The sequence below is a fragment of the Passer domesticus genome, chromosome 3 (assembly GCF_036417665.1).
Source record: "Passer domesticus isolate bPasDom1 chromosome 3, bPasDom1.hap1, whole genome shotgun sequence".
Taxonomy (NCBI): Eukaryota; Metazoa; Chordata; class Aves; order Passeriformes; family Passeridae; genus Passer; species Passer domesticus.
This window is the reverse complement of record NC_087476.1, coordinates 115564422-115591288: the sequence shown is the minus strand read 5'-3', so window position 1 is coordinate 115591288 and position 26867 is coordinate 115564422. Positions and strand designations below refer to the sequence as shown.

General features: G+C 43.9%; 3 protein-coding genes across 7 annotated transcripts in view; 1 reads left to right on the top strand and 2 right to left on the bottom strand.

Annotated features, from left to right (window-relative positions):
* The window catches only part of ACBD3 (acyl-CoA binding domain containing 3), a 40207-nt gene extending 25856 nt beyond the window's left edge, over positions 1 to 14351 (bottom strand). Inside the window, exons 1-3 of one of the 2 annotated variants that reach the window (XM_064415361.1) lie at positions 14241 to 14335; positions 10501 to 10664; positions 6589 to 6862 (exon numbers count right to left, since the gene is read on the bottom strand). In XM_064415361.1, the coding sequence (XP_064271431.1) occupies positions 6589 to 6598 (10 nt within the window). In that variant the 5' untranslated portion in view covers positions 6599 to 6862; positions 10501 to 10664; positions 14241 to 14335. Of the gene's footprint in view, positions 1 to 6588; positions 6863 to 10500; positions 10665 to 14240 lie in introns of both variants that reach the window. The other variant, XM_064415363.1, reaches the window with a different exon arrangement.
* On the top strand, positions 13662 to 15143 carry MIXL1 (Mix paired-like homeobox). Its single transcript, XM_064415364.1, has 2 exons — positions 13662 to 14291; positions 14371 to 15143. The coding sequence occupies exons 1-2, from the start codon at positions 14004 to 14006 to the stop codon at positions 14785 to 14787; spliced, it is 705 nt and encodes a 234-aa protein (XP_064271434.1). The 5' UTR covers positions 13662 to 14003; the 3' UTR covers positions 14788 to 15143.
* Positions 15144 to 17233: 2090 nt separating this feature from the next.
* LIN9 (lin-9 DREAM MuvB core complex component) overlaps positions 17234 to 26867 on the bottom strand; it is a 38340-nt gene continuing 28706 nt past the window's right edge. For all 4 annotated transcript variants that reach the window (XM_064415354.1, XM_064415355.1, XM_064415356.1 and 1 more), the window contains 5 exons: positions 23869 to 23949; positions 20577 to 20702; positions 20070 to 20252; positions 19866 to 19963; positions 17234 to 18588 (listed from right to left, as the gene is read on the bottom strand). In XM_064415354.1, coding sequence (XP_064271424.1) covers positions 18483 to 18588; positions 19866 to 19963; positions 20070 to 20252; positions 20577 to 20702; positions 23869 to 23949 — 594 coding nt within the window. In that variant the 3' untranslated portion in view covers positions 17234 to 18482. The remainder of the gene's footprint in view (positions 18589 to 19865; positions 19964 to 20069; positions 20253 to 20576; positions 20703 to 23868; positions 23950 to 26867) is intronic.

Genomic DNA, 26867 nt, shown 5'->3' with positions numbered 1-26867 from the left:
GGGGTCCAAATTGTCAGCTAATTTTATTTTTTGAAAGGGCTTGTTTTTCTCAGCTTGTAAAATATATTACAGGGAAAAACATGTGTTTTGAAAGGAAGTAGGTTTTTTTTATTCCCCAGTGGTACAGCACAAGATGTTCCCGTCTAATGTGTTGCAGGAGTTGGTTTGATGATTCCTCCTGACACCTCCAAGATCCAAGACTACAAAGAAGTAGTGAAAGGATTAAATAAATCACTTGGTCACCGTGGAAAATCATAGCCAGGGAGTCAGAACACCAGGAGCCCGAGGTTTCCATGGCTGTTGTGTGAGACAGACAATTTCATCATCACCCATCTAGGATTGCAGGGCTGTTTTTACTCTTCTTTAATCAAATGGGCTCATGGCCAACAATTTGCCTGTCTCACTTCTAGAAGTGTGGAAGCCAGTTGCTTGTCACAAATCCTCAGACAAAGGTAGAGAAAAGCTTTGCAGAAAGTTTTGGCTGTCCCTATTTAGAATAGAGGCTGCTCAATATCTAAAGAACTGAGCTCTTAGTTGTCAAGGGATATAGTAAAATCTTAAATAATCTGCAGACTATTAGAGGAACTGGCTGGGAAGTTATTGAATGTTCAAGGATTTCCAGTATCCTGTTTCCTAGGTGCTGTTAAAGAAAACACAACCTTTAATTCCACAGCAACTCGTCTCCCTCTGTGATACCATTATGTCTACATGGCTGGACATGAAAAATGTGCCAGCTTTTACCTGACACCATATTGCTACACACTGTAGCATGTAAATTAGTCTCTGTGTGTTGACACAAGTCACCTTTCCTCAGCGTCACTTTATTTAAACAAGCATACACTCTGTGTTTGCATGTGTATCTGTGGGTAGAAGAAACCACTCCCCAGCCAGGTCCTTTTCCTGCTCACACCGTGCACAGCAAGGTGGGGGAGCCCGAGGGGGTTTCCAGAGAGCTGTCAGGGAGTCAGGGAAGGACAGGCACGGGGGCTGCTCCCTGGCTCCCTCCCAAGCCTTCTGTCTGCCTGGAGACTGCTTGCTTTCATTTCTGGGTGCCTCTGATTCCCTCATGGATCAAGCATCCCTTCATGGGAGCTGGGTGCAGCCAGTGCTCAGAGACATGCCAAGCCCATCCCACGGTGTGCACGTTTCCATCCCAGTGGCTTTGGCTGATGCCAAACCATTGCTCACGTGGCCTGAGACTGTCCTGTCACCTCTGGGAACAGCCTTGTCTGGCAGTGACCATTTCCTCACAGCCTGGTGAGCTCACACTGCTCCAAAGCCCTGTCACAGGAGTTGGCACGTCCCTTGGAACAGCCTGCTCCCCACCCACACTACAAAGGCTATCTGCACTACAAACCAAACCACCCTGCCTGCAACATTGCAGCCACTTTGCGCTGTTTAGTCCTGTCAAGGGTGCAGAAAGGAGCTGGAGGCTCTGCAAGGCAGGAGGGTGCTGTCCCTCAGCCTGGCTGGTCCCCACCACAGGCCCTGCCAAGCCGCAGCTCAGCCCAGCCAGACTTCAAACAACCACTACAGCAAACTGGGCACTCATGAGATTTTCTTCTGCAACTTTCCTTCTTTTTTATGTAGCTGTTGCTTCCTGGACTCATATGTTTGAGCTGTCTCAGTTGGGTTCAGAAAGTGGAATTGCATGTGCCACTGGTGATGTCAGCTCACCAGATGGCAGGCCAGCAGCAATGGGGAAAGCACAGCCAGGCTCACCTTCTTGCTCTGCCATCACTGACTCTCACGTCATTGTGGGCAGGTTGCTCAACCCTTCCCATTTTCTAGTCAAGCAGACATATGCCTGGAAGATTTTTCCAAGTCCTCAATAGAAGCAAGTCCACAGAGTGAAATGCAGGGATCACTCCTGAATGTTTATTGCTCACATTTTTGGGAAAAAACCCCAAAACAAAAACAACAACAACAACAAACACGCAAAAAAAAAACCCCAACCCCCCCAAAAAAAACCCAAAAAAACTTTAAAGACTTTACTGCTACAACATCCAGCATTTCAAAGCTGTCCTTAACAAAGACCCAGCCAAAACCACCTCTCTAGTACTGTGAGGGTATGCAGTGCTAGCACAACTCCACAGTCATTCACTTTTGTCTGTTCTTCTAGATTAATAAATAACATTTCGTTCAACTGTTTCCTTTCCTGCTTTTATGGGAAATTTTGGCCTGATCAGTGTTTTTTTAAATATATATGACCAAATCCTGTTAAGGATGAAAATGAGTTTTATATTTTGGGTAACATATTGATGGACTTACCCCATGTAAGAGCTCAGTTTGTGTGTGAACAAGACCCAGCAGAGCTGCCCAAAGGAAGGTTTGCTGCTCTGTTGTCACTGTGTAGGGATCATTGATAGCACATAGTCAATGGGAGGTAAAAGTCAATTTTGCAAATCCAGGTAAAATTACCTTTCTGTTAACAAACTGTGCAAAATTACTCAGTTTGTCTAACCTTGAATTCCTCCTGGTTTCTGGGGAGACTATGTCCCAAATTCCTTGAACTATTTAATGATTGCTATTGTATTTTATTTTGGTTGTGTGAACATGAAGTAGGGCGGACTTGTAATACACCAGGGACTGTGTAGAGCAGCAGCTGTTACACTTTCAAAGAGCATTACTGAGCTTTTTATAGTTGGCTGCAGTTGACATCACGGCTAAATAGAGTCTTGTTCTAAAATATATTCCACCCAGCCTATGCAACCTGAAATCTAGGCAGTGCTGGGAGGAGACAGGGTCAGAGGAAGCAATGCAATACCAGCACAGGAGTAAAAGCCTGGGGATGTGTTTGCTTGTTTTTTCTGCATCCATTAGAAATGCCCTTGAATATTTTTTCCAGGAAGAGCAGAAACCTCTGGAGAAGAATGACAGAGTGAAACCTCTCCTCTCAGGATCAGCAATCAAATGTGGCCCAGGTCAGCAGTGACCAACAGCTGCAATAGCTCACTGTAGGTAGCTCTCTTAGTGCCTCATGGATGACTGTCCAAACCAAAAGAGGCCAAATAGTTTTACCCTGTTATCACTGGTGCCACCAGGATGCTGCTGGAACCTGGCTAAAAGCTACTGTGCAGTAAAAATCATTGGAGAGGAGCACCACACACCCAGCCTCCTTTCTGAACTGGATTGGCAGCTTCCAGAGCTCTTGGGAGAGAGCTCTGCACAGTATTCACTATTAAAAAATAACAAAGCTGAGTTAGTTGAAATAAAGCTGAGGCTTATCCAGGACTCAAGTCTAGCCCCCAAAATGTCTAAATCCACACTGCCCTTGTGTGTGTCTGAGTATCTATACTAGTCTAGAGCTGGACATACTCCATGTGAATGGCCTGGGTTTCCTGGGGTACTGTCACAGCTTTACATGCACTGCACCTCCTCTGTGAGTCTGTGACTGAGGGCTCTTTGGTTTTCAGGTATGGTTTCTTCTGGGATCCTACATGACCTCGTGGGGAAATATCAATATCTTACTCTTTGCCTGACTTCTGTTTCATCTTACAGGGACCCACTGTCCTGGCAAGAAGTCCCTTTAAGGGGCCAAGCCAGGGATATCTAGCCAACCTCCACCAGCAAAGACTGCAAAATGTGAGGATACAGTGCATCACCAGTCTGTGAGCCTTCCCTGGCTGTTGGTTCGATGGCCTGCCAAAAACATCACAGGTGAGACTTACTGGCACAAGCCCTTTCACAACTCGACACTGTTCACTGTTTGTGGGGTGTGATGGCACAATTCCTCCTGAGCACTGCACAGACACGAGCCTCCTCTCTGCTGCAAAGGGCATTCTCCTCGGAGCCAAATGAATCAGCACGTCCCCAGCGCAGCAGCCAGGACTGACCAGCAGTGCCTTCCCCTCCCAAAATGTCAGACAAATTTCTGCTTCAGCATATGACACCAGCAACCACAGCAATCTCCAGCCTCAGGGTTGTTGCTGTCCTCTTTATGTTATACTCCTCTCCTTGTTCATATCAATGTTCAATGATCAAGTCCCAGATGGCTCAAACTCCACCCAGAGAAGAAAAAAAAAAGCCATTATCTAAACTATGCCTCTTCTGCAAGCACTCCAAAGAGCACTTCATCACCCCTTTTTTCACAATTCATGATTTTTACATGCCTACATGGAGAAAACCAGCAACCTGGACCCACAGATCTGGAGAGGATTTCACGGGAGTGGCTCTCCTTTTGTTGTGGAAAAAAATAAAAAGTGAATAAGTCTTTACTTTTGTGTGATGTGGTCGATGGTTTCTCCAGCTGCTGAAAACACAGGCCAGAGTTTGAGAGGTGACCCTGGGAAGTGTGGACAGGGAAAGAATTCACTCAGACCTGGAATGAGTGACCTGGTCTTTTGCAGTGCTTTGTGCCTACACATTTTACATAGTCCTAAGTAAAATTCCCACCTGAGAACAGCTTTTGCACTTTGGTTAGACAAAGGAAACTGGTGAAGCTGCACTGGAGAGCAGGAAGCAGGCACCAATGCAGCTCTGGAACAGGCATCTTCTAGGAACAGCCCTGTGTGTCTTGGCCAGTGTGCCATGCACCTGCTCTTCAGCAATGGGGTCACAGGCAAGTTACAGTGGCATTTGGGTGTGTTTGGACAGCCCAGACTTGGTCATACACTGTTAATGGCAGCTAGCTGCTCTGGAAATCTGAAATGCAAAGACTTGGTTGGAATAAAGGACGTCAGGTCGAGTAGATGAGGAAAGAGTGCAACATGCAGGGGGGCGTTGCTTGGTTGGACACCTGTGTGGCTTCTTAGGAATTATTCTGGTCCCTAAAGCAGGAGTCTGCTCCATGCAGCCAGAGGAAAGATCACCATTTGGCTGAAGAGGTGCAAAATCAAGCTCTGTGGGCAGATAGGATCAGTCCTTGGTCTGTTAGGATTTTTAGTGGCAGAAGGTTCCCTGTTTGTCCTGGACTGCTTTGTATGGCCAGGACTCTTTCTGCAGTAGTTGATAAAAATCCAAACACAGAGGAAGGAGAGCTTTACCAAGTGAGATTAATCAAAGGAAACTCATTATCTTCTCACTTCTGCCCTTATCCTGGTAAAATTTGAGAGAAATACAATGTTTTTGAAATGCCAGAAAACCATGAACACTGCTGTGCTGGCACTGACCAAGACACACACGATGTAAAACACCCAGGTGATGCTGTGATAGATGTGATATCCTGCCCAGCTTTGTAATTTCCAGCCACTGTCATAAATATTTTGTCTACAGCCATATTTCAGGCATTGTCAGTGAGTGACAAAGGAGGCCAGCAGCAGTGGAACTGCAAATAGAAACCTACACTATGATGCTGCTGCACTCTTTTTTGATCACTCAGATGCAGCAAACCCTCAGCATTCCTTTAAACCTCCTCTTACCTCAAATACCTTAGGTAAGAGGTGTCCCAGCTGCAAAGATCTGACTGCAAAAGAGGAAAAACGTGGTCTTGTAAAGATGTGGGGGATGGCTAAGATGGCAGTGGAGATCTGCTGAAATCACTCCAGCCTGGAGTCACTCTCCATCTTGGATTGCAGCTGTCCCACCTGCAGTAATAAATGCATTTCTTCTTTGCCATGTGTCCTGCAGCACGGAGAGCCTTCCAGGGGCAGGGAAGAAAAGCTGTCAAGGAGAAAAATCTTAAATCCCCCAAGTAACATGTAAAACAAGCTTGGTCATATGCAAAAGAAAGGGGTAAGAATCAAGGGGACTAAAAGATAATGGAGAAAGAGATAAAAGTACCAAGAAAAAGGAGAGGAAGACCTTTAGTCAACAAAGGAGAGGATCAGAATAAGGAGGTGACAAGGGTGCGGCCTTGGCAAACAGAGCCAAAGTCAAATAGAAAAATAACCCTGCCAGAAATAAAAGCAGAGGAGTTGAGCTTGAATAAAAGGGGAAGAAAAACAGCTGTCATGTAAAATGGGAGTGAGAGAATGAGCAGGGCAGCCCAGGGGGGCAGTGGTGCAGGCTGGAGGCAGGGACATGCCTCAGAGAGCGCCTTTGCCAGAGGAGTGATCCAACACACAGGACCCTGTTGGACAAATTAATCTGGGATGGCTGAGGCAGGGGGACAGGACAGTGGGGGAGGAGGATGGAGATACTGATCTGTGCAAATGCATGGAGCTTCTCTATGAGTCAGGCATCAGAAAACTGTGCTGTGGGCTTACAAAAGTCAGGATAACCCACGGAAATAATGCCTACCGAGTGTGTTGCGTGGCACTTCTCTTTAATTTGACTTTAAATGGCAAAGAAATATGAGTCAATTCATGCACAGAAGAGAATGACTTTATCAAATGGCATAGTAACCACTGCACTCCCCAGCTATGATCATGTGGTACTGCTGATTTAATGATCTACTGCAAAACCCCAGCTCAGGTGAAACTTCCCACGTTCCATCCATGTCAAACCTTAAAATCTTCCAAACTTTACAGAGGCTTGAAAACCTTTGAAATTAAAGAGCCAAGAAAAAAATGCAAGAGCAAAACCAAAATGGTTTTGTTATAAGTGTTATGATACGTGAGACTAAAAGTCCCCCATCTCCAAAACTGATCAGAAAAGAGGGTGGGAAACATTTAGAATGAATTATTAGACTGAAGTCAGAGCACTGACCTTGGCACATGCCTGAGAAGCAGCAGGGAAGCACAGGGAAGCCAGATGAAGGATTGTCCAGACAGTACCACTCAGAGAGGGAAAACTTGGTGGATTTTAACAGCACCAGGGCAACCAAGAGCAGAGAAACATCATGGGTTTGTGTTCATATTGTAACAGGCATCCAACCATACTGGGACAGTTCTGGTTCTGTGTATTGTCTTCTGGTTTTGAACTATTGCAGCAAAACTTGCTTCACATATGGATCCTTTTCTCAATAACCATGAGGCACAAGCTGTAACAAACAAACAAAACAAACAAACAAACAAACATTCATTTACATAAAAATCCATTAATTTCAGCAGCTCATGCTCTCAGATACCAAACACTGCAAGACAGAAACAGAGAGTGTTGTGACTCATTTGTTATGTTGGAGTGGAAGGAAGAGCTTACCACATGCAGGGGACAATGATAAGGGTTTAAGAGCCTGCCAAGAAAAGGTAGAAAACAATGCCCTAACACTGCTTGCTAAGGCTAAGGAGCCTGAAAAGGGAAGAGAGGAGACTGTTTGGAGTTTTTCATGCTGTTATCCAGTGCTGTTAGAGGAGACTGTGGCCTCTTTGCTATCCATCACCCTTCCTTCCCCTGCCTGCCCTACTCTGTGTGTGTATTCTGGCTGCACCCTGGCAGGCTGCCTCTCCTAAGTAGGTGTTGAATGAAAAGGAGGAAAACATTGTCCTGTTTTTTCCTTAGCTCTTCCGTTCTTATCTTCTTCCTTCTTTCTTTTTTTGTTCATCTGCAAATATAATCCTTTGCTTTCACAGCAAATTAAATGAACATTCTTGGGAGTTTGGATAATGCAGTTATTTTGTATACACAACCACCTGCACCAACAGTTCTCAGCAAATCTTCATTAAGGAAAATATCTCTAAGAGTTTGGAATGACCTTGTTCAGAGCATGTGAGTAAGCAAAGCAATGCAGTAAATTCTATTAAATAGAAGCTTTAGATTCTATCACAACAAAAATATAAGTGTAAAATCAGAGAAGGAACACAGGGTAATTGCAACAAGGATTTGTTTAAGCTTAGGGTTTGCTGCCACAGCAAACTTAGTGGGACTGTCCCCTCACTGCAGATGCATCAGTGAGGATCAGGTATATGCACCCTGCCACTCTCAGGGTATCTCAAAACCCAAAGCTGAGATTTAAGTATATTTAAATTCAACACTAAACATCCCATGCTCTTTCAACCAGGCCCTCCTATCTCCAGGTAGCTTCCTCCCTGTTGCCCTTTCCCTCTTCCCACCCCCACCATTTGCTCTTATCTCCCTTCCACTCCCAAATCCTGAATCTTCCTCTCCCTCCAATGGTAGGGAGCCAGCTGCCAGCCATCAGACATACTCTGCTTTTGCCCTGTTGCTGTGTCTGGGTCCTCTCTGACCCTGGGCATCTTGCCCCAAGTCTGTTGCTGCTGGGATTTAGCAAATACAGCCCCTTGATCTTTTCATATGCATTTGCTGGGTTTTTGCGCCTCCCCGCCTCCACCACGGCTTCCTTCAAGGCTCTCTGTGTGTCTGAAGCTCTTATCAACTCCTCGGAGCAGAATACACGAATGGCACCACCAGGTCTTGAAGTGGTGTCTCACACCTCGCAGGAAATGGCTCACCCTACCAAGTCACATCCCCCTCCTAAGCACAGGGCTAAAGTCACAAGATGCTATTAGTTCCTCATGGCCAAAACCAAGGGGACACGGCAGCTGAATGCTCAAAGGAAAACAGATCGTGCATATACAGGGGTAGTCAGGTCTGAGCCAAGCAAGGCAGGCATCTTTCAGACAGAACATAACCTCTTGTCATATTGTATTTATTTTAACCCTCTGTCTGCACAGAGCTGCTGGGCAAGCCTGGTGATCTGAAATAACCTGTGCTGGGGATTGCTACTGCCAGGCTGTGACATCGTTCTGTTCTCCAATGCCACGGGCTCCATCACACTGGAGATGTGCCCAGTACATCTTTTGTACCAGTACAAAAGTGTTGAAAGGGGTTCAGCCCAGCCCCTTGGTCAAGGTCACACTCAGGACATTGTGACAGCACCATGTCCCTTTCACTGCCCAGTGCTCAGGCACCTGGACACCACTGGGACAGCCTGGAGCAAGGAAAAAGGGCCATTTCTGACCTGGAGCTGAACCTCCCTGGGCTGAGCAGCAAGGCAAGCCCCCTCTTCCCTGTAGAGGACTCTGGCAAGGAGGGGCTCTCAGGGACACAGCTGAATATCCACAATGGACAGGCAGCACAGGCCTTCAAGAATATATTTCACGGCTTCTGCAAACCATGCCAGAGTGAGGACTATACACAGCCCACCCTGCTCAAGCTCTTCCTTGTTAAAGCCGTGAGGACTAGAAAAATGACAACTCTAAATTAAAAACATGACATCATTGTAAGATCTCAGAACTCTACCTAAAAGCCTGGATGGGCCTCAGTATATGGATCTTGTGTCTGTACATTGGGAAGACCAGATAAACCTCTAAAAGCATTTCGAGGTTGTAAAGAGCTTTGTCGCAATGACTGGAAGCAATCAAAGGGAAATTAAGTATTCATATAAAGATTTCCTCTTAGGCAGAATGAAAAAAACTCAAAACCTAAGCCTAGCATGCATTAACAACTTTTGCTATCAGGGTCCTGCTAGAGAAGCTGGAAATTATATGGTATTTTCCTGCCAGCAGAAACTCTGAAGCAAATGTAGTTATATATGCAACCATAAAAATGTGTCTGGACTACAATTAATTTAATTTGTAGGATAATTATCCAGGGATTGCTTCTTCAGGGACAAGATACCCAGGGATGGCTTAAACTTACATCTTAACAGCAAAAATGTGGTTTTATTTTTTCTTAAACTTTCTCGAAATGAATGAAATCAGGTTTGTGTGAGCACTGTCTCTTTTTTCTGGTCAGTGTCCTAATATGTGGAGAGGGGCTTTTTGCAAGGGCATGTCATGAAAGGACAAGGGTGAATGACTTCAAACTGAGAGTTTAGATTAAGGATTAGGAAGAAATTCTTCACTGTGAGGGTGGTGAGGCCCTGGCCCAGGCTGCCCAGAGAAGTTCTGGATGCCCCATCCTGGCAGTGTTCAAGGCCAGGTGGGATGGGGCTCTGATCAACCTGGTCTGGTGGGACGTGTCCCTGCCCATGGCAGAGGGGTTGGAATTAGATGATTTTTAAGGTCCTTTCCAACCCAAACCTTTCTATGATTCTGCGATAAGATTTTAACTTTTTGGCCAATTTCAATTAAAACTGATGTAGAAATTGAGATCTCCAAGATACCAAATCTTTGCAAATTTACTCAGGTTGACAAGAAACTGCTAAATCTCCACTTCTAAAAACCTCAGTCTCGGGTTTAGTGACCACAGAATTCATGTTGAAGAGACACCAAAAAGAAAAAAACAATAAAACTTGCTGGAATGACAAAAGACTGCACAAACTGTGTCCCTGCAGAGCCCTAGAAGGAACAGGGTGACGAGACATCTGACAAGTCAGAGGAGTTTGAACACAGCCAAGGCTGCACAGCTGGTTACAAATCACTGCATGGCAAAACCCCAGGTGTCCCATTCCCTCCAGGACTGAGCAGCAGAACTGCTGACATGTTAGTTATTTAAAGGGGTGTGTTTGTCTTGTCAGCAAAGCCATGACTGCATGTCACACTGCTGCCTACTCTTGCCATCTATCCTGGGATGCTTCCCAAGCTCCAGTTCCTCAAGTCACATAAAGCAGGATCTTAAACTGCACATTTAAAAGATGACTTTGTAGCTCCAAGAGCCTGAGAGAACCTCCCCAGCTTGACATGCAAAAGGCTGAAGAGCCAGCTAGCTGGAAAACTCACGACAGGGCCTATCCCCCCCTGCTTCTCCACAATCTTGGTGTTTCACAGCCTGTCTTACCCTTGCTGGATGCTCAGAGCGGGCAGCAGTGATGTTCTCCAGTTGAAGCTTAAAACTGTTTTATTGCAGGTACAGGCACATTTTGTATTGTGAGTTCCTCTTGGCACAGACGCTTCAGTGCTGAGGCACTCCCAGCACAGACAAAAGCACAAGAAGTTTCTCTCCTGACAAATAGAGTGAAGATCAATGTAAACAGCTTCTGAAGCAGCCTGTAATTTTTCAAATCAACACAAGGCAGTCTGCTTTTCCCTTAGAGATAGCTCTCTCAGTTTCTTCCATCTTAATTTCAAAAAGCAAGCCACTTCTGGACTTCTGTCACAGCTTCTGATTCTTGAGGGAAGACATAAAGTCCCCTTTTCTGCCTCAGTGGGACACAAATAAAAGCAAGTCTGCAAAACAGGAAGGGACAAAACTGAATGTCTTCTAAATGCTTCCAGCCCTTACCTGGGTATGAGTCCATGCAGATGTTGGCACCTACAAGGCATCAGAAACTTCTTTGTCAGACTACAAGGGGCACAGCAGCATGGAAAACTACTTGTCAGGGAAAGGAAACTGCACTGAATCCAGACACAGCACTTTTTCCTTGCTGCAGGAGGCACACTGCACTACCCCACAGGCACAGCTTTTAGGACATCAGTGGGTGATTCTCTGTGGGAGCTGTGGAGAAGTATGCCAGCACTGGGAGGGGACAGAACTGCCAGAAGGAAGCAAGGAGCTGTCTTTGATGTCATCCTGCTTGGCTAGGAGGAGGCAGAAGCCTCCTATTCTGATGTCCACCTAACAGCACACTCCTTTACAATCAGCACTGTCCCCCTTGCTTTTATTCAATCTTAGATCTGTTTCAAACCAAGCCAATACAGAAGGATGGCCACAAGGATCCCATGGACAAAATTTGTGTGGGATGCTCTGAACAATAGGAAAGGGAAAATATTATTCCTGGGCTCTGGTCTTGCTCCAGAATTGCTTTGCTGTTGCAAAAGAACATACCACTGGTAAGCAGAAAAGAACTCATAACCACAATGTATGAACATGCTGGTAACAGCCAGCCAGCCCAGACAGGGAAACTGAGGCAGACTAGGAGTAAACACAAGTCAGCACCTGCAGACAGTCTCATCATTCACAGGTATGTCTGCTAGAAAATACAATTGTCTGCAGCCAGGAAATGAAGAGTCTGAGTGGGAACCCCACAGCCAGGGGTCTGTGTGTGCAATCCTGGGCTGCACCAAGGGTTTTGCCCACAATTCACTCACACAGGGTTTGCTATTCCACAGGACATAGCCATGGGTCACACTGCATCCATGGACGGCATGGAATGCCACAAAATGTAGGGTGTGGAAGTTGTTTTGCTTTCATTGTAACAATGTAGACTTTTTAAAAGTCTGTAATTGTTACATCTGTGTCTCCCAATGAAAAGTTTTCAGGCCTGGGAAGCCTCGCTGGTCTTTTCCTCACCAAGGGAAGCGTGTCAGCTGCTGGAACATCTGTTGTTGGAACATCTCTGGAACCATAAAGGGCAAGGGAACCGAGGAGGCTTTTGGTCTGAAGGATGTCACAGCAGTGAGAGATCAAAGAGTCAGCCCATTTCCAGATTTATGAGTTGGGAACAGGTCTATTAGCTCCCAGTACTCACTCTTCCCTGAGTATCTGTTCAATATACATTGACACTTGTCTTAATGGGAAGTCTGACACTGAAAACCACCATGCTCCTGGGCAGTCTGTCTCAGTTTTGTTCTCTGCTAGCTCAGAATCAGATCCAGGTGGGGCAGTCCTAGAAGCACCCCACATGGGATCCCCTCACGTCCCTCCTGCATGATCTGGCAGTGTTCCCTCACTTGTACAGCTGTCCTGGGGGTATTGGTAACTCATAGGTAGAAATCCAAAATCTGGATTGAAAAACTCAACCAACAAACCCCAGCTGTTGTTACTGTACAGTTAATTTAACCCGGGTTAATTCCCTGAGCACACTGTGTGGACTGACACACGCTCAGCTAAGGGGAAGGCATCAGCACAGAGGTGAACAGTGGGGGGCCCCTGGTGCCAACAGCTCCTTAAGCCTGGGCTGCTGCTGAAAGAAAAACACATGTGTGTGTGTGTGAAAAAATACATTTCCTCAAAAGCCTACTCTGTCTGGCAGCCTTAATCAACCTTAACCAAATCCTAGAAACCATATTCTTGTAATGGCATAATTCCAAGTTGGATTAAATCCTTCAGAAAAGAAACCTCTGCCATGTTTTACAGAATATTATTTGATGTGAAATACAATAAAACATTTATCATGTAAATATAATCTGGAATAATTCTCTTTTGCTGCCACCTGTGGCATCTTCTAAATCTGCAAGCAATCTGCAGAGCGATTCATGGAGTTTTTCCACTAAAACCCTTAAATAATGCTCTCTGTGCTTTCTGGATCACCACCCACCTGTGCCCTTTCTCACCACCATGCCCTCTCATTACACTGCTAATTGAGAACATTGTACAAGTCTCCTGTGTCTGACTGCTGTCTGCAGGCTACAGCCCATGATTTTGGGAACAACCTAGAAACTTCAGTCATGAAAGCACCTGGACTGCTGCACATGTAAAAGCACAAAGGTACAAATGTTTTAGGAACAAAACTTCTAAAAACAGCTTTTAATAATTGTAACATGATTTTCTGTACAGAGTAATTTTTCTTGGGAGACAGTTGTAAAAAGTAATATGAAGACAAACCATTTTAAGTGCCTTGGTGTTGTTGGGGTGTGCAGGCAGCGTTTCAGCACAAGACCTCTCCATCTGAGAATGAGTTTTGGCAGAAGCACACGGGATGTGCCAGTGTGATGTGTAAAGGCATTAGCAAGTGCTGGAAAAGGTGATGACACCAATGTCTGCCTCTGCCTTGGCTCTCCAGGTGCATTTAACTTGCATCTTAAAAAGAAAGAGATGTTTTTGCGGCAGCAGAGAGCTGTACACCACCCGCACAGCTGGCAGTGAAGCACTGCAAGTGGAGCAGTCCCGATAACTTCTGATTGCTTTATGTCTCACACCATGCACGATCCATCACTTGCCAAAGCAGTCAGCTGCTCGAGAGCATCTCCCTCCGCACCAATAGCTGCAGGGAGTGAACTCCATAACCCTACCAGCCCAGACCTTGTACTAGAAACAACCCGGCGGCTGCTCTGCTCCTCTCGGGAGTGCCCAACTCCCAACATGCAGCTGTTTTGCGTGCGGATGCAAAGCCCTCTCCCTTCTCCCTCCTGCTGTCTACCTTTCGGGCGGGGAGTCGCGGGCTGCCAGCCATCACCCAGCCCCGTCGGGCACGCACAGGGCACCGCTGACTCCTCTGGGCTGAACAAGGCAGGGGCGGCCCCAGCCGGGCACCCCCGGCAGCCTGGGCCGCGGGCCCGGCGGGGTGCCCGGAGCTCGCCTTCCCCGCGGGGCCGTGCCGCCCCCTCGACCCCCCGCCCCTGCCGAGCCCCCTGCCCGGCTATAAAGCCCGGCGGGCCGCCGAGCCCGCTCCTCGCCGTGCCATGGCCGCGCTGCGCTTCGGGGAGCCCCCGGCGGAGCCGCCCGCCTTCCCCGCGGGCAGGTGGCCGGGGGGCGGCGGGCCCGGCCCGGCCCCGCCCGCCCTCAGGGCGCTTCCCCCGGCCGAGCCGTCCGAGGGCGCGCCGGCGGCCTCGCAGCGTCGGAAGCGGACCAGCTTCACGGCGGCGCAGCTGGAGACGCTGGAGCTGGTGTTCCAGGACACCATGTACCCCGACATCTACCTGCGGGAGAAACTGGCCGACGCCACGCAGATCCCCGAGTCCCGCATCCAGGTGAGGGGCGCCGGCCGTGCCGCGCCCGCCGCCGCGCCGGGGCCGCCCCGCCGCGCTCACCGCCGCCCTCTCTCCCCAGGTCTGGTTCCAGAACCGCCGCGCCAAGTCCCGCCGCCAGCGGGGCCCGCCCCGCCCCGGGCCCGCCGCGCCGCCGCCGGGCTGCCCGCGGCCGCCCCGCTTCGCCGCCCTGCGCGGCCCGGAGCGGCCCCGCTGCGCGCTCCCCGGGCTGGCCCGGGCGGAGGACGGCTCGGGCCCCTACGCGTGGCCGCCGGCCGCCGGCTTTCCCCCCAGCCACGGCTTCGAGGGCTTCCCGCCCGGGCAGCCCGGCGGGGCCGAGCCCGGCCCGTTCGCGGGCAGCGCCGCCGGCCCCTTCCCGCCGGGCCGCGCCTTCTGCGGGCAGTACTCGCCCGTGTCGGACGCCGAGGACACCAGCGGCTACTCGGAGTCGGGCTCGGAGTGGGAGGAGAACGCGCTCGGCGCCTTCCGCGCCCTCTGAGCGCCGCCGCGGCGGCACGGGTGAAGGCTCCCGGCGGAGCCGTCCCGCTGCCCGGGCGTGGAGCAGTCACACACCGCGCTACCTCACTGCTGCTCTGCCACTGTTGCACTTTATCCGGTAGTAACTGATTGTACCTATTTATTTAAGAAAGATACGGGTCGGCTCCATCAGCTGAGGGCATCTTTTTACACTGTATTTAAAGTTTTCTTGTATCATGTTTAGTGTATCTATTTAACCTTCTTTAGCCAAAAAGCTAACACAAATCTACTGTGTTTTGGGGGTGGGGGGTGGTCTTAAAAAAGAGTTACAGTCTGTCGGGGTTTTTTGACCAAGAAAATAAAGGTTTACATTTTTGATGTGCTTGTGTGTGTATCCCATGCAGGGGGGCAAGGTTGCTTACCTTGGCTGATGGTGGGGTAGGGAAGTGGCAGATATCCCAGCTGCAGGTTCTCCTCCCAGGTCCTGGAGAGCTACGGCTGCAGTTCAGATGTTGATAAGAGACCTAAGGGGCCCGAAGGACAGGTTACAAAAACTGCCTTAAACTTTCTCTGTCAGTATTTGTCTTAAATCTGCCCTAAACAAACACCCACATCCCTAAATGAAAATGGAAATGTCTGGCCTAAGTAATACAAACCCCCAAATCACAAATGCTCAGACAAAAGCCTCCAGCCTGCCACTTAAGCCAAGGATAATGTTGAACTAAGAGAAATGGGAGTATTTTGTGGACACTGTAAGGGTGCTTTAGCTGTAGGCAGGGACTGCTCAGAAGCTGTTCACATGATCACTCGTGGGCTGAATGGCTCTGCACTGAGAATGGCAAAATCACTAACAACAGAAGCCTCTCCTCTAATTCAATTTATTGAGAAAGGATACATTACTCTGTACGTATTTTGAGCATAAGGCCAATTCTTCCTGCTTACAAAATAGTACTTCAGCCTAGCAGAGCAAGTTGTAAGCTATGGAAAAGCACCCAAATGCCAGAAACAGGGAAAATGACCCATGTACTGGTGGCAGAAATACCCTGTATCAGGAATCATACCCCACAGAACAAGGTTACCAATGCAAAAAACCCCTCAGTGCAACCCTGTAACATACCTGTGCCTGTGAGATCAGGGACAGCTGAATTCTGGTTGGACTGCAAGGTGAAGTGGCATGGCAGGGTTGCTGACAGTACTCTCCATCAAAAAATCCCAGTTATCCTTGAAAAAACATGAACCAAAAACCAACCAACCTACCTCAGACACCAAGTGGACTTGGGTGCTGTGCTGGGGACCAGGCAAACCCCAGGAGAGAAGCAGTTGCAGGAAGAGACAGAAAATGAGACCATGGTTTCTTGGGGGCTCAGGGTAAATTCAAGTTTCCTGATTATAATAAATCAAAGTAACTTGTTCTGCAGACTTCATGTATGGTAGTTGCAGTGAGCTCTTGAGACTCCTGCTATGCTTGGAGTACACTCAGCAAAAACATTTCTATTTGTTACTGTCAACAAAATTCAACATTAGTTCTGACCAACACATCAGTACCCAAGGAGAAATGCAGCCTTTCAAAGAAAAGAAAAGATGTGTATGTTCACATTGCCTACATGAGAGGGACAAATGACACGTGAAAGTAAATGGCTAATCACAAATCACAGAACTTTCTATGATATACCACTCTCCAATAATTTAAAAAAACCTACAGAAAACATGCTGGAGAGCACATCCACAAGTAAAAACCATCACACCTAAGGAATCAGAGTTGAGATTGGGGTGTGGTGGTTATTGTGGTGTATTCTGTATCCAGTAGGATAAAAGGTTGTCATGAAAAGCAGGTTCCTAAATCCTCTGGTATCTACTAGTGTCTACAACTTGTCTCCCCCTCAGTTTGGGATGTTTGCCATCAACAGGACCAAATTACCCTTGTGGTGTTTCCTACTGGAAGTCCTGCTCCTCAGAAGCAGTGAGTGCACATGCTGAGCTGGAGTCCCAACAGCAGGACGGGATCAGAGCAGAGGGAGCAGCAGGCACCTGAGTTTTGGGGTGCAAGGGGGTGGTTCCTTCTTTCAGAGTTAGCTGTAGAGATTACTTGCTGCCTGACTAAGCTTATGTAGCTTAAATTAGGCTTTGGCACCTTTCTGTTTACATGAAAAGGGTGGTGGGAGAGGACTCCTCTCTGTCTTCTTTATCAAACAGATGGTAACACCACAAAATAACGAGTAATATAATGACAAAAACAACTGCAGGGACCACTAGGATGTTCTATTGCATTATGAGAGGTAAGTTTTCCTGGGTAACTCTGCTGAATTACTGTTTATCATTATTTCATAGTATCCCTTGTAAATTTTTTAAATACCTTTTAAAACAGCTACTCACCTCATCCTCATAACGCTTCATTTTCAGCAATTAGCTTTTCTTAAAAAAATGACCTGAGACCATCTGCAAAAAATTTTGCATTTTTGTGAAATATATCAACTCTCATAGGTCAATTTATTCAGTTACAAATTTCATTGAGAATAAAAGATTTATGCATTTCTCTTAATTAACAGAAACAATTTAGCTAAATATAAACTCTGCACTAAAGTTTTGCAGTGGCACAATACCAACACAGAATACAGAAGCATCTTTAAACTATACAAAATTTTAAAATTGAAAATAATCCTGTTTACATATTCTTTATACATTAACATATAAAAGACCTTATTTAATGAGGCATCTAAAAGAATCAAAAACATCTCTACAGCTATCTCTGAAAATCCATATCTGGAAACAATTCATTACACAGAAGCTTTACAAGACTATTTAAACAAACCAATACACACTTTTTACAAGATTAACATTCCAAAAGGTATAGGCAGGCTATCACTTCTTATTTTTGCAGTTTACCTCACTGGTTATCTTTAATTATAAAAATCCTCATATTTATATATGGTGGGTATTGTTGAATAACCAGCAATCTAATTTAAAACTTGTGCAAAACAAACAAGAATTTGGAAAAACAGTAAGTTTAACCAGTCACTTATATAAACACCACCTAAAACACTTCTTTTGTCCCGTGTGCAGGGAAAAAGCCATAACCAATCTCTTTCTGGAAAGTTAACAGTTACATTTTTATATTCCTTCATTAGACTCCTTCTATAAGTTATGATAAATTAAGAGTTCCAACAAGACACTGACTGATGGATAGACCTGCCCAACATCCTCCAGCTGACAGCTTGTGTTTGCTGGCTGTGTCCTGCTGCTGCTTCCTTAGGTCAGGGCTTCCCAAGGGCTGACCTGGCAGCTCTGAAGAGCTGCACAGAGGTGTAGCTTTACACAACAAAGACCTGCCATGTGGCTACTAACTCGAGCCATTTCCTCTTCAGCACTTCTAACATACCAGGAGATCCAACAGCAAGAGGTGTGCAGAATTAATCTGAACTTTTAAAAACCAAGTTCAAATGATATGAAAGTATGCTTTCAAGTTTACTATAATCAATGCAATTACTAAGAGATTACCAGTTAGCAAAACTACTGCATGTGAATAACAAATGGAGAAATCTAATGTAATGCTGGCCAGTAATGCTGGTTTCCTTAAGAAGCAGATATAATATATTTAAAAGGGTCTTTTCTGAGAGGTTTTCTCTTCCCTTATCTTCTGGCAGTTAGGGTATTTGGTGAAGCCTATAGAAAGGAAGAAGATTTTCCAGAACTGCTTGCTGTACACTTGGAAGGAAGTTTTCAGTCTCTGTTGGTGTTGTTGGCTGCAAAAGCATGCAAGTTTCCCATCTGGCTCAGACCACTCTGAATATGTGCAACATGGATCTCAACGTTATTCTGAAAACAGCTATGGGAAGAAAAAAAGAATGAAAGTAAGAAATGCTGAACCCCATATGTAACAGTTATGTCTGAATATCTCTACAGTGAAAAACCAAGATCTGAGCCTAGCCAGCATAAAAGTTCAGATGAACCAGAGAGCAGTACATACAAATGCAACTTGACAGAGAAATATGGGAAAACACAACTTGCACAAACAGCTGCCAGAAATCAAGAGTCACTGACTTAACACTTAAAGTAAGGTTTTAACATGTCCAGAATTAGTGAAATTAAAATATTATGAAGAGATGCTAAAATGGCCAAAATAAGTGCCATGAAATGGAAACATCATCACTTTCTTTGCTGGGTGCATCAACCTTTACTTGAATCAATTCCAATATGCAATTTGTAGCATTGATTATAAAGAAGTTTCACTAATGTTTGAGGTTTGGTTTTGTTTTTCCTAATGAAAATTGTTATAAAACAACATTTCTCAATAACTATATTAAAATCAAAAGGCCATCCTACTATCTTTGGGAAAAAAAAAAAAAATTCACGTGTACAGCCTCCCATTATTATGTAGCAATACAAGTAGTAAGGGTATGAAAAAATACTTAGCATTTGGATTTATTTTCTGAATGACATAATTTAGCAGCATAAAATGCTGATCACAAATTGCCGGAGGCTACAGGGTACTCCAGACAAGTATCACTACTCTCTTGCTACCACATTCTTGCTATTTTTATGATGCCTCCTCAGGCAACTGCTCATGACAACTGCTGAAAAATGGCCCATCAAGACTAGACTGGCCTTTGATCTGGCACAATATGGCTGCTCTTCTGTTTCTTGGCTTGAAATCTTGCCAATGGAAGCTGCTCAGAACCTCTAATTGTCTCATATGCCACCTTTTGATATTTACAGACAAGAGCATGCTAAAAGAATACTGAAATTGTACTGTTCTCTGGTTTAAAATACTTGTACTACCACTGAGATTTCAAAATCTGACAATGTTCTAAAATAAGTTTTTAGTTGTCATAAATTACTAAAGAACAAGAAAGTCTAGTTGTTGCTGCATTAATTAAGCACTTTTAAACTTTTTTCTTTAGTATGTTACTTCACTGAGAGGTTCAAACAGAAAACTACTCATTTCACAATCACTTTAAGAAACCCCCCTTTTAGGTGGGACCCTTCCTGTAAGTAGAAGTTACCAGATTAAACCCCTTAATTATAATCAATGTTCACCTCTAAAATACAGTAAGACCTATCACAAAGCGTGTAATTAGGAATTAAATATTCAAAAAGTAATACCTGATATTTGAGGAGTCTATTGAATTCTTAATGTCATTTAATGAATCTGTTAGTGATTTAAATTCAAAGGAATTCAGATCACCTCCTTCTGCTAGACACTGTAGAAGAAGAAAACAAAAATGTTCTCACAGTTCAGCACAAAAACTGGCAGAGCTTTAATACTACGCACTGTATGGGAGAAGCTATTTTGTGCAAACTTTTCACCTTAATTTGCAGTAATATTGCTGTCAGCCTAGAGATAAGATCAGTTAAATTTTCACTCTCCACGCAGAGTTGTCCTGTTGACAAGGTATTTGCTTGTCTGACAACCTCCTGAGCTTCCTCTTCACACCTGCGCCTCAGGTCCGTGGGCTGGTCAGCGGGCTGCAGGCCCTGGTCAGGAGCAAGCTGCAGAGGGATGAAGGGCAGAAATTCAGAATGAAGATGTCCTTTGTGTTTGGTGCAGGTGTGAAATGAGATGATTTCAAAGAGAGTTTGTGTGTGTATAGTACACAGTGTTTTTTCTTTATGGATGTCTACTTAAGAACATGCCACTGGTATCAGGAAAAGAGGTGCTCAAAGGCAGCTCAAATTCCAGAGAAGGAATCCAACACAGCTACTGAGAGTTTCATTTCAGTGTGACCCCCACCCACCCCCTATCCCAGGAAATTCAGTTTTCTAATTAGGTTGAGCAAAACCACCAAGTACACAGAGATTCCAGCAAAATCTTACCTCATAGCAATACTGCTGAACTTTATGCAGAACTTTATTTAAGTCTTTGTTTAGTTGTTCTAGATCTAGAACAATAGTTGCATATCTCCTCTGAAACTCAATGCCGATTGGCATGGAATAGGATTTCTGTGGAAAACACAAAGCATATCAAAGTTAATCCAATACTAGATTTTGAACTCATCAAAAGGAGCTTGTACTTGAAAATAATACTGAGATATTTGAAATCCTGGTGTGAAATAGAAAAATGTTAACATACAAAATGTTAAAATGCAGTATTACTATTTATAACTCCAGGTGAAACTGTGTAGGTAACAACCATGCTTTTATTCCCTTCCTGAAGTGCTACAATGATCTATGGTGGTAAATACTACAGAAAATGACTGTGGTGTGAGCTACTTATTCCTCCAGTAGCTGGGCATGGCTTCTCCCTGCTGGCTGAGCAGAAAACTGCTGCCAGCAGAGGAACAGTACAGGACAATATGGCCTCGACCACCTCTGCAGGATGGGAGGCACATTTGGCTTGTAACTTATTGGTCACTTGAGGATGACTCAGTGCTACACACCTTCTGTTATAGCTGACAGTTCTGCCAAAAAAGAAAGTTACTAGAGTTTATATTTGTAACACTATTTTGTAAACATGATTTTCCACAAAAAGAATAAATACCAGAATACAGTACCTTTTTTCTTACATTCTTTTTAGAATACAGCTTGACATTGTTTGGGTGATATTTATGAAATTGAAACAAAACATACAATATATTATAAAATTTCCTCTCCAAATTGCCTCTTGCAAGAGAAGCTGGAGATAGTTCCAGCCACAGGTACCTCCTACAAGCAAAACTTGTAGCTATAGATTTCACACACAAGATAAAGCAAATTACAAAGTCCAGAGCCTCCATAAGGATAATCCTGGTCAAAAACTCAAAAGGTTTCAATTGTAAGTTCAGTTCAAAGTTCCCCATTAAACCTAATCACTGAGATGCTCCCCAGGGATTTACAAATCTGAATACCAACTTAACAGTGCATTAAACTAACACCATAATTTCAGAATTCACTGGAAAGTGGCACAAATTTGGCATACTTTCTGCAGCTGTGGAACATAAAAAAAATCAAATCTTTCAGACCTTCTCCAGTGACCAGTTCCCTTGGAGCAAACTGAACTGCTCCAGCTTGGCTGTGAAAGCTGCAGACAATGATGAATTCCCTGCTGGAGAGGAAAGGCTAAGGGCATTCTATGCTAGTGATGACAAAAGAAATATTTCTCAGCAGCAGCAGCAGCACTACTTCTGACCTGGCACAACCCAAGACCTGGAAACACTGATGAACAGCTAAACTGACAAGAGATGGATGGCTTTCAGCAGAGGGAAGCAGGTAACACCTCTGTCACCAAGGATATAGATGCTTCTCTGAGACAATCAGCACTACCTTTACCTTGTTTTTATTACACCTCCTTTCAATTTTTTCTTCTTTATCCAAATGTTTACTGGTTTATGTACATATTAATTTGTTTATAGCCTGCAACCCAGACTAGTACAGGGATGTCAAGAAAAATTAGACAAAAAATGTACAGTTGTATACATTAATAGCTTCTCTGAAGGCATCTCCTGACTCATGTAAATGTATTATTATTGCCAGAAAATAATGGCTTACATTCAGTACAATTTCTGATTTTGGTCAGTTCCATTTATTTCTAGATTGAATCAGTCACTGACCAGAAGTCTTCACAAAAGGATTACTTTAAACCAAACAGCAGTGATACTCTAACAATTATCAAATGACAAATGTATGAATTATTACCAAAGTCTGACAATTAAGGTTCACCTGAATGAACTCAGAGGATTCAATTTTATTCAAGTTCAGGTGTTATTGATGTTGAAGTGAACTGGGGTCAGAAAAAGATTCTTGTTCAAAGAAAATATATTTTAAAGGAGAAGCAACACATACTCAGTGGCACAAACACAGATGGGATTGCCAAGGGACAAAGAGGATTAGAAGATGGGCTAAGAATATGGGCCAATAGGAAGGTATCACATCCTCTATTTTTATCAGGACAGCCTTGAGTAGTAATGGGGGGTGCTTTATGATTGCTGGTTTTCAAAGGAAATAGAGCAGGGAAGAATGTCAAAGTATCTCAAAGTCCTTAGCCAGGTTACAATTGAACTAAAATGTAGCAAATTTATTTTCCTTCCCAGTTGTTTTTTTGCTCTTTCAATTCTGGGGAAAAAGGAGACCAAAAAAAGTAACAATACAGGTAATTTATGAATTAAGAGCTGAGCTAACATTCAGGTTCATGCTAGAGGAAGGATACTGTCATTCCTATGGACCTCCTTATCTATGCAAAAGTACGAATACCTCAGAAAAAAAATAATTAAGAAGAGTTGGTAATTTTTCATTATCAGAGTTGCAGGTTGCTATGACATGTTTTAATCTTGCTTCTCTTTGCATCTAGTTTAGTTACTAAAACACAAATACAAGAAAAATAACGTAGTAACTGAAATGATAACAAGGTTTTGAAGAACACCACCATGGCACAGAAGAAGAAAATTACAGACAGAGATGGGGTAGTAGGAAGCAGAGCAACAGAATGCACACATGCACATGATCATTGAAGGCACAAAGAGAAATCCACGGAAAAAAAAACCCCAGTTGTTTCAAGAAATAAAGCAACTGTTTTCCCTTCTTCTTCTCCACAAACATTTAGCCTTCTGTACACTGCAGAGACAGCAGCCTGGATGGATGCTGGCAGAAGGCTGAGACTGAGAGCTTTCTCAAGTTAATTTATAGCCATGGGTGGAGGAAGAGCCACTCATAATTTTGATTTATGGACCGCTGATTAGATAAAGTTAGTAAGAAAAACTATTCTGCTGCTGCTGTTAATTACACTGTAGCTGCTGTGGTACTGTAACTTTAAATGCCAGTCATGGGCACTCAGACTTTTACACAAAAATCTCTGAAAGAGTAATTGCTTTAACCATCTGCAAAACAGTTTTAGTATAAATGTCTTACCACATGAACTTGTACTCCAAATACTCAAGTTACAGAGTATTTCCTTACTTTATGTGTTAACTGACACGTGCTACCCTGACATTAACATGAATCAGTTTCCAAAGCACAGTTCTTTCAAAGGAAAATCATATTTGAAACAACTGATCTCTCGGTCTTTAAAAATAATAAAGACATTTCATGTCATAAAAAGAAACAAAACACAGATTTTATTTAGACTACACTCCTTCTTTGCATTAGCTGTTAAAGCACATCCTGTTTTAATAACCAAAAAAGAGAACATTCTCACCAGCTTTTCTGCTTCCGTGTTCATCTCTCTCAATTGTTTGATGTGCTCCTTCTTGATCATAAGGATTTTCGATAACCTGGTCTAAAACAAAGGAACTATTTTTAGAAAGAATAGATCCATAAGCAGTTTTGAAATGCCATAGAAATTCAAGATAAAAAAAACCCATACCTGTTTCTTTCATAATTTAAAATGTATTTCTCAGTTGTTGATCAAGTTAAGAAACAGAAATAAAAGTTAATAAAAATTAAATTATGGAATCTCCAGAGATTTTTAAAGCGATTCCAAGTGCCCTAAATGTATGAGTGCTAAAATCCATTAGCTGAAATTTCCTATAGGAAGACTAACATGATTTATGGCCAGCTAGAGGCTGAAGAACCTTTTTTTTTTAATAGGCTGAAGGAGAGTGAAGGGTGTTATGGTCATGATACTACAATCAGTATCACTCACCTTACTGCACTTTTTTTCCCCACACAGTTTTCAGCTGTGCCCTCCACTGAGCCCTTTGTGCAAACTCCTGCAGTAAACCCTGGTATAGAGATTGGATCTATTTTATACAGAATAACTCTGGACTTTCCATTTCCCTCTTCTGTAATGGGAATACCCTGTGTCTCCTGCCCTGGGGACATCACAGGCTGAAGTGGAAACCACTGGGAGCACCTTCAACATACTCATCACTCCCAAAACTATTCATACTCTAGGGCCCTGAGAGAAATCCTAGCTTCACTACAACCAGCAATACTTTTATTACTGGAGTAAACAGAGCAAAAAAATTTCAGGTTTCATAAATTCCAGAGGGGTTAACTGCATCCTAGCAGTGAAACACGTGACTGGGAAAAATAGAAACTCCTAGTTCAACACACATCTAACTTATATATAATCATTTTTGTGATTTTTAGGTTCAGTCTTAATGCAGCCAGGTTGCTTGCCCCCACAAATAGTAATTCGAAAATTGTTCCAGGATCTCTTGCAGCTAATGAGGAACAGTCTGGGAATTTCCATGCTAAATACATTCTTTTTCACTTCATAGCAATTTATTCAGAACTGCCAAACAGCCAAAGCGGGTTTTCAGCTAAATATAGTGTTCCCTCCTTGTATTTATCCCTGTTTATTCAGAGACAATAAAAGCATCTCTTCTCCACTGTCCTTCCACCAGACTAAGCACAACCCAAGCCTTTTCAGACTCCACTCCCTTAAAGGGCTCTTCATCTCCTAAACTTTTGTCGCCCTTTTTGTATCTTTTTCCTTTCACTGCCATCTTTCCTGTGTCTGAGCACGGGAAGCCTGTAACAGTATTCTGAATGACACACCAGGAAACTAGACCTGTAAAATGGCATCAGTACTTCTCTCGTTCTACTCCAAATATTTTGCCAGATGCATCTGATGAATGGATAGTGAGCCATGGCCAGAGGCACAGAGGCAGCACTGCATGGGTTATCAGCCTCCCAGTTCCAGCTGCTCACTCCTGTCCTTGTACAGTCCCCCAGTGACAGCACTTGCATTTTTGCTCTTTGCATTTTGCATGAAGAACCCAATCACAGAAGAGATAATGACAAAAAAAACAAATTCAGAAGGGGCAAGAAAGAAAAGGTTTAAAATTGTTACTTGTGAGCTGGATTGTCTCTCTGATCTAGTTTCTAACATACCACACAAGTGTTCATGTTGCCAATAAAACACCTGTGAGGAACAAAAGCACTGTACACCATCTGCCACTGCTGCCAAAAAGTTCCTTGTCAAGCTCTGCTGTCATCACCATCCAGAAACTGCCACATTCTTCTCCTTCATGAAGTTGACGAGTCCCAAAATTAATGCAGAATATATAATTTGTTCCCCGAATTTGCAAGGTATTTGATTCTTAACTTCTACTTTGATGGGCAGACACATATGAGGATACACAGTGCTAGTTCTCCATTTGATGAGCTTGGATTTTCTATTATATTCATCCTACTCCAAGATAGATTCCAGTGATCAGGATAATCTGATTCTGAGGATTTTCACTGTATCTATCATGTCCACCAACTTTCTCTCAGGGGTACATTTTATTACATAGACCTCCATTTTCATCTGCCAGTGAATGCTATAATTCAGTTCAGCCCTATTTGTCTTGAGAAATTCTTGCCTAACAACTCTATTTCACCATAACTCATCCTGTTTACTGTTACAATTTATAGTTCTCAATAAACTGGAAACAAGTTTTTTAGTACAATGCTTTTCCACATTAAAAGAAATGAAGGGAAAACCCAACCAGAATGTTTAGATTTTCACTTCTGATTTCATTTGTTAGTCATCAAATATGAGCATTTCAAAATGCAGCGTGTGATAACTTACTAGGCAATATTTTCAAAATTTTCTTAAGGAGAAAACAGCCAAAAATCGAGTGCCCATTTTCCAGATTGTGCATTTAAGTTGGGAAGATCCCTCCCTTCCCCACATGCAGCCACCGGGTCACCGCGGTGCTGTGCTGCATCACCGCACTCCCTCTGCCGGGCAGGCAGCGACCCTGCCAACATCTGCTTTGTCCTGCAGGGCTGCCTTCCCACCGAATTCTTTACCCCGAAACAAAAAAGGAACCAGGGAAGGAAGGAAAATAAAGAAAGCTGTAGCTGAATACTTGAAAAAACGTCCTCCAAATTTAAATGCTGTCTAGAATGTACAAATGCAATCTATCGATTCTGACCTGCCATACAGCATATGAAATATTTAAGGATACATCACATAATTAATTAAGCATGAAATATTTTAAAAAATTATTACTCATTTATTGCTGACTTTATTCTTAATATCATGTTAATTTTTGAGCCAGTCTTCTAATGCATCAGTCCACAGTCTCAGATGTCAAACTGTAACATGTAGTAATAAATATAAATATTTAGAAAAACTAAGAAATGTAAAACAATGATTAAAATAGTTGTTACAAGTCCCAGTGTCTACTTAAAACTTCAAGTTATAGGTAAAGAGAATATTCCTATGATTTATTTGTCATTGTATGCATGTGACTTTGG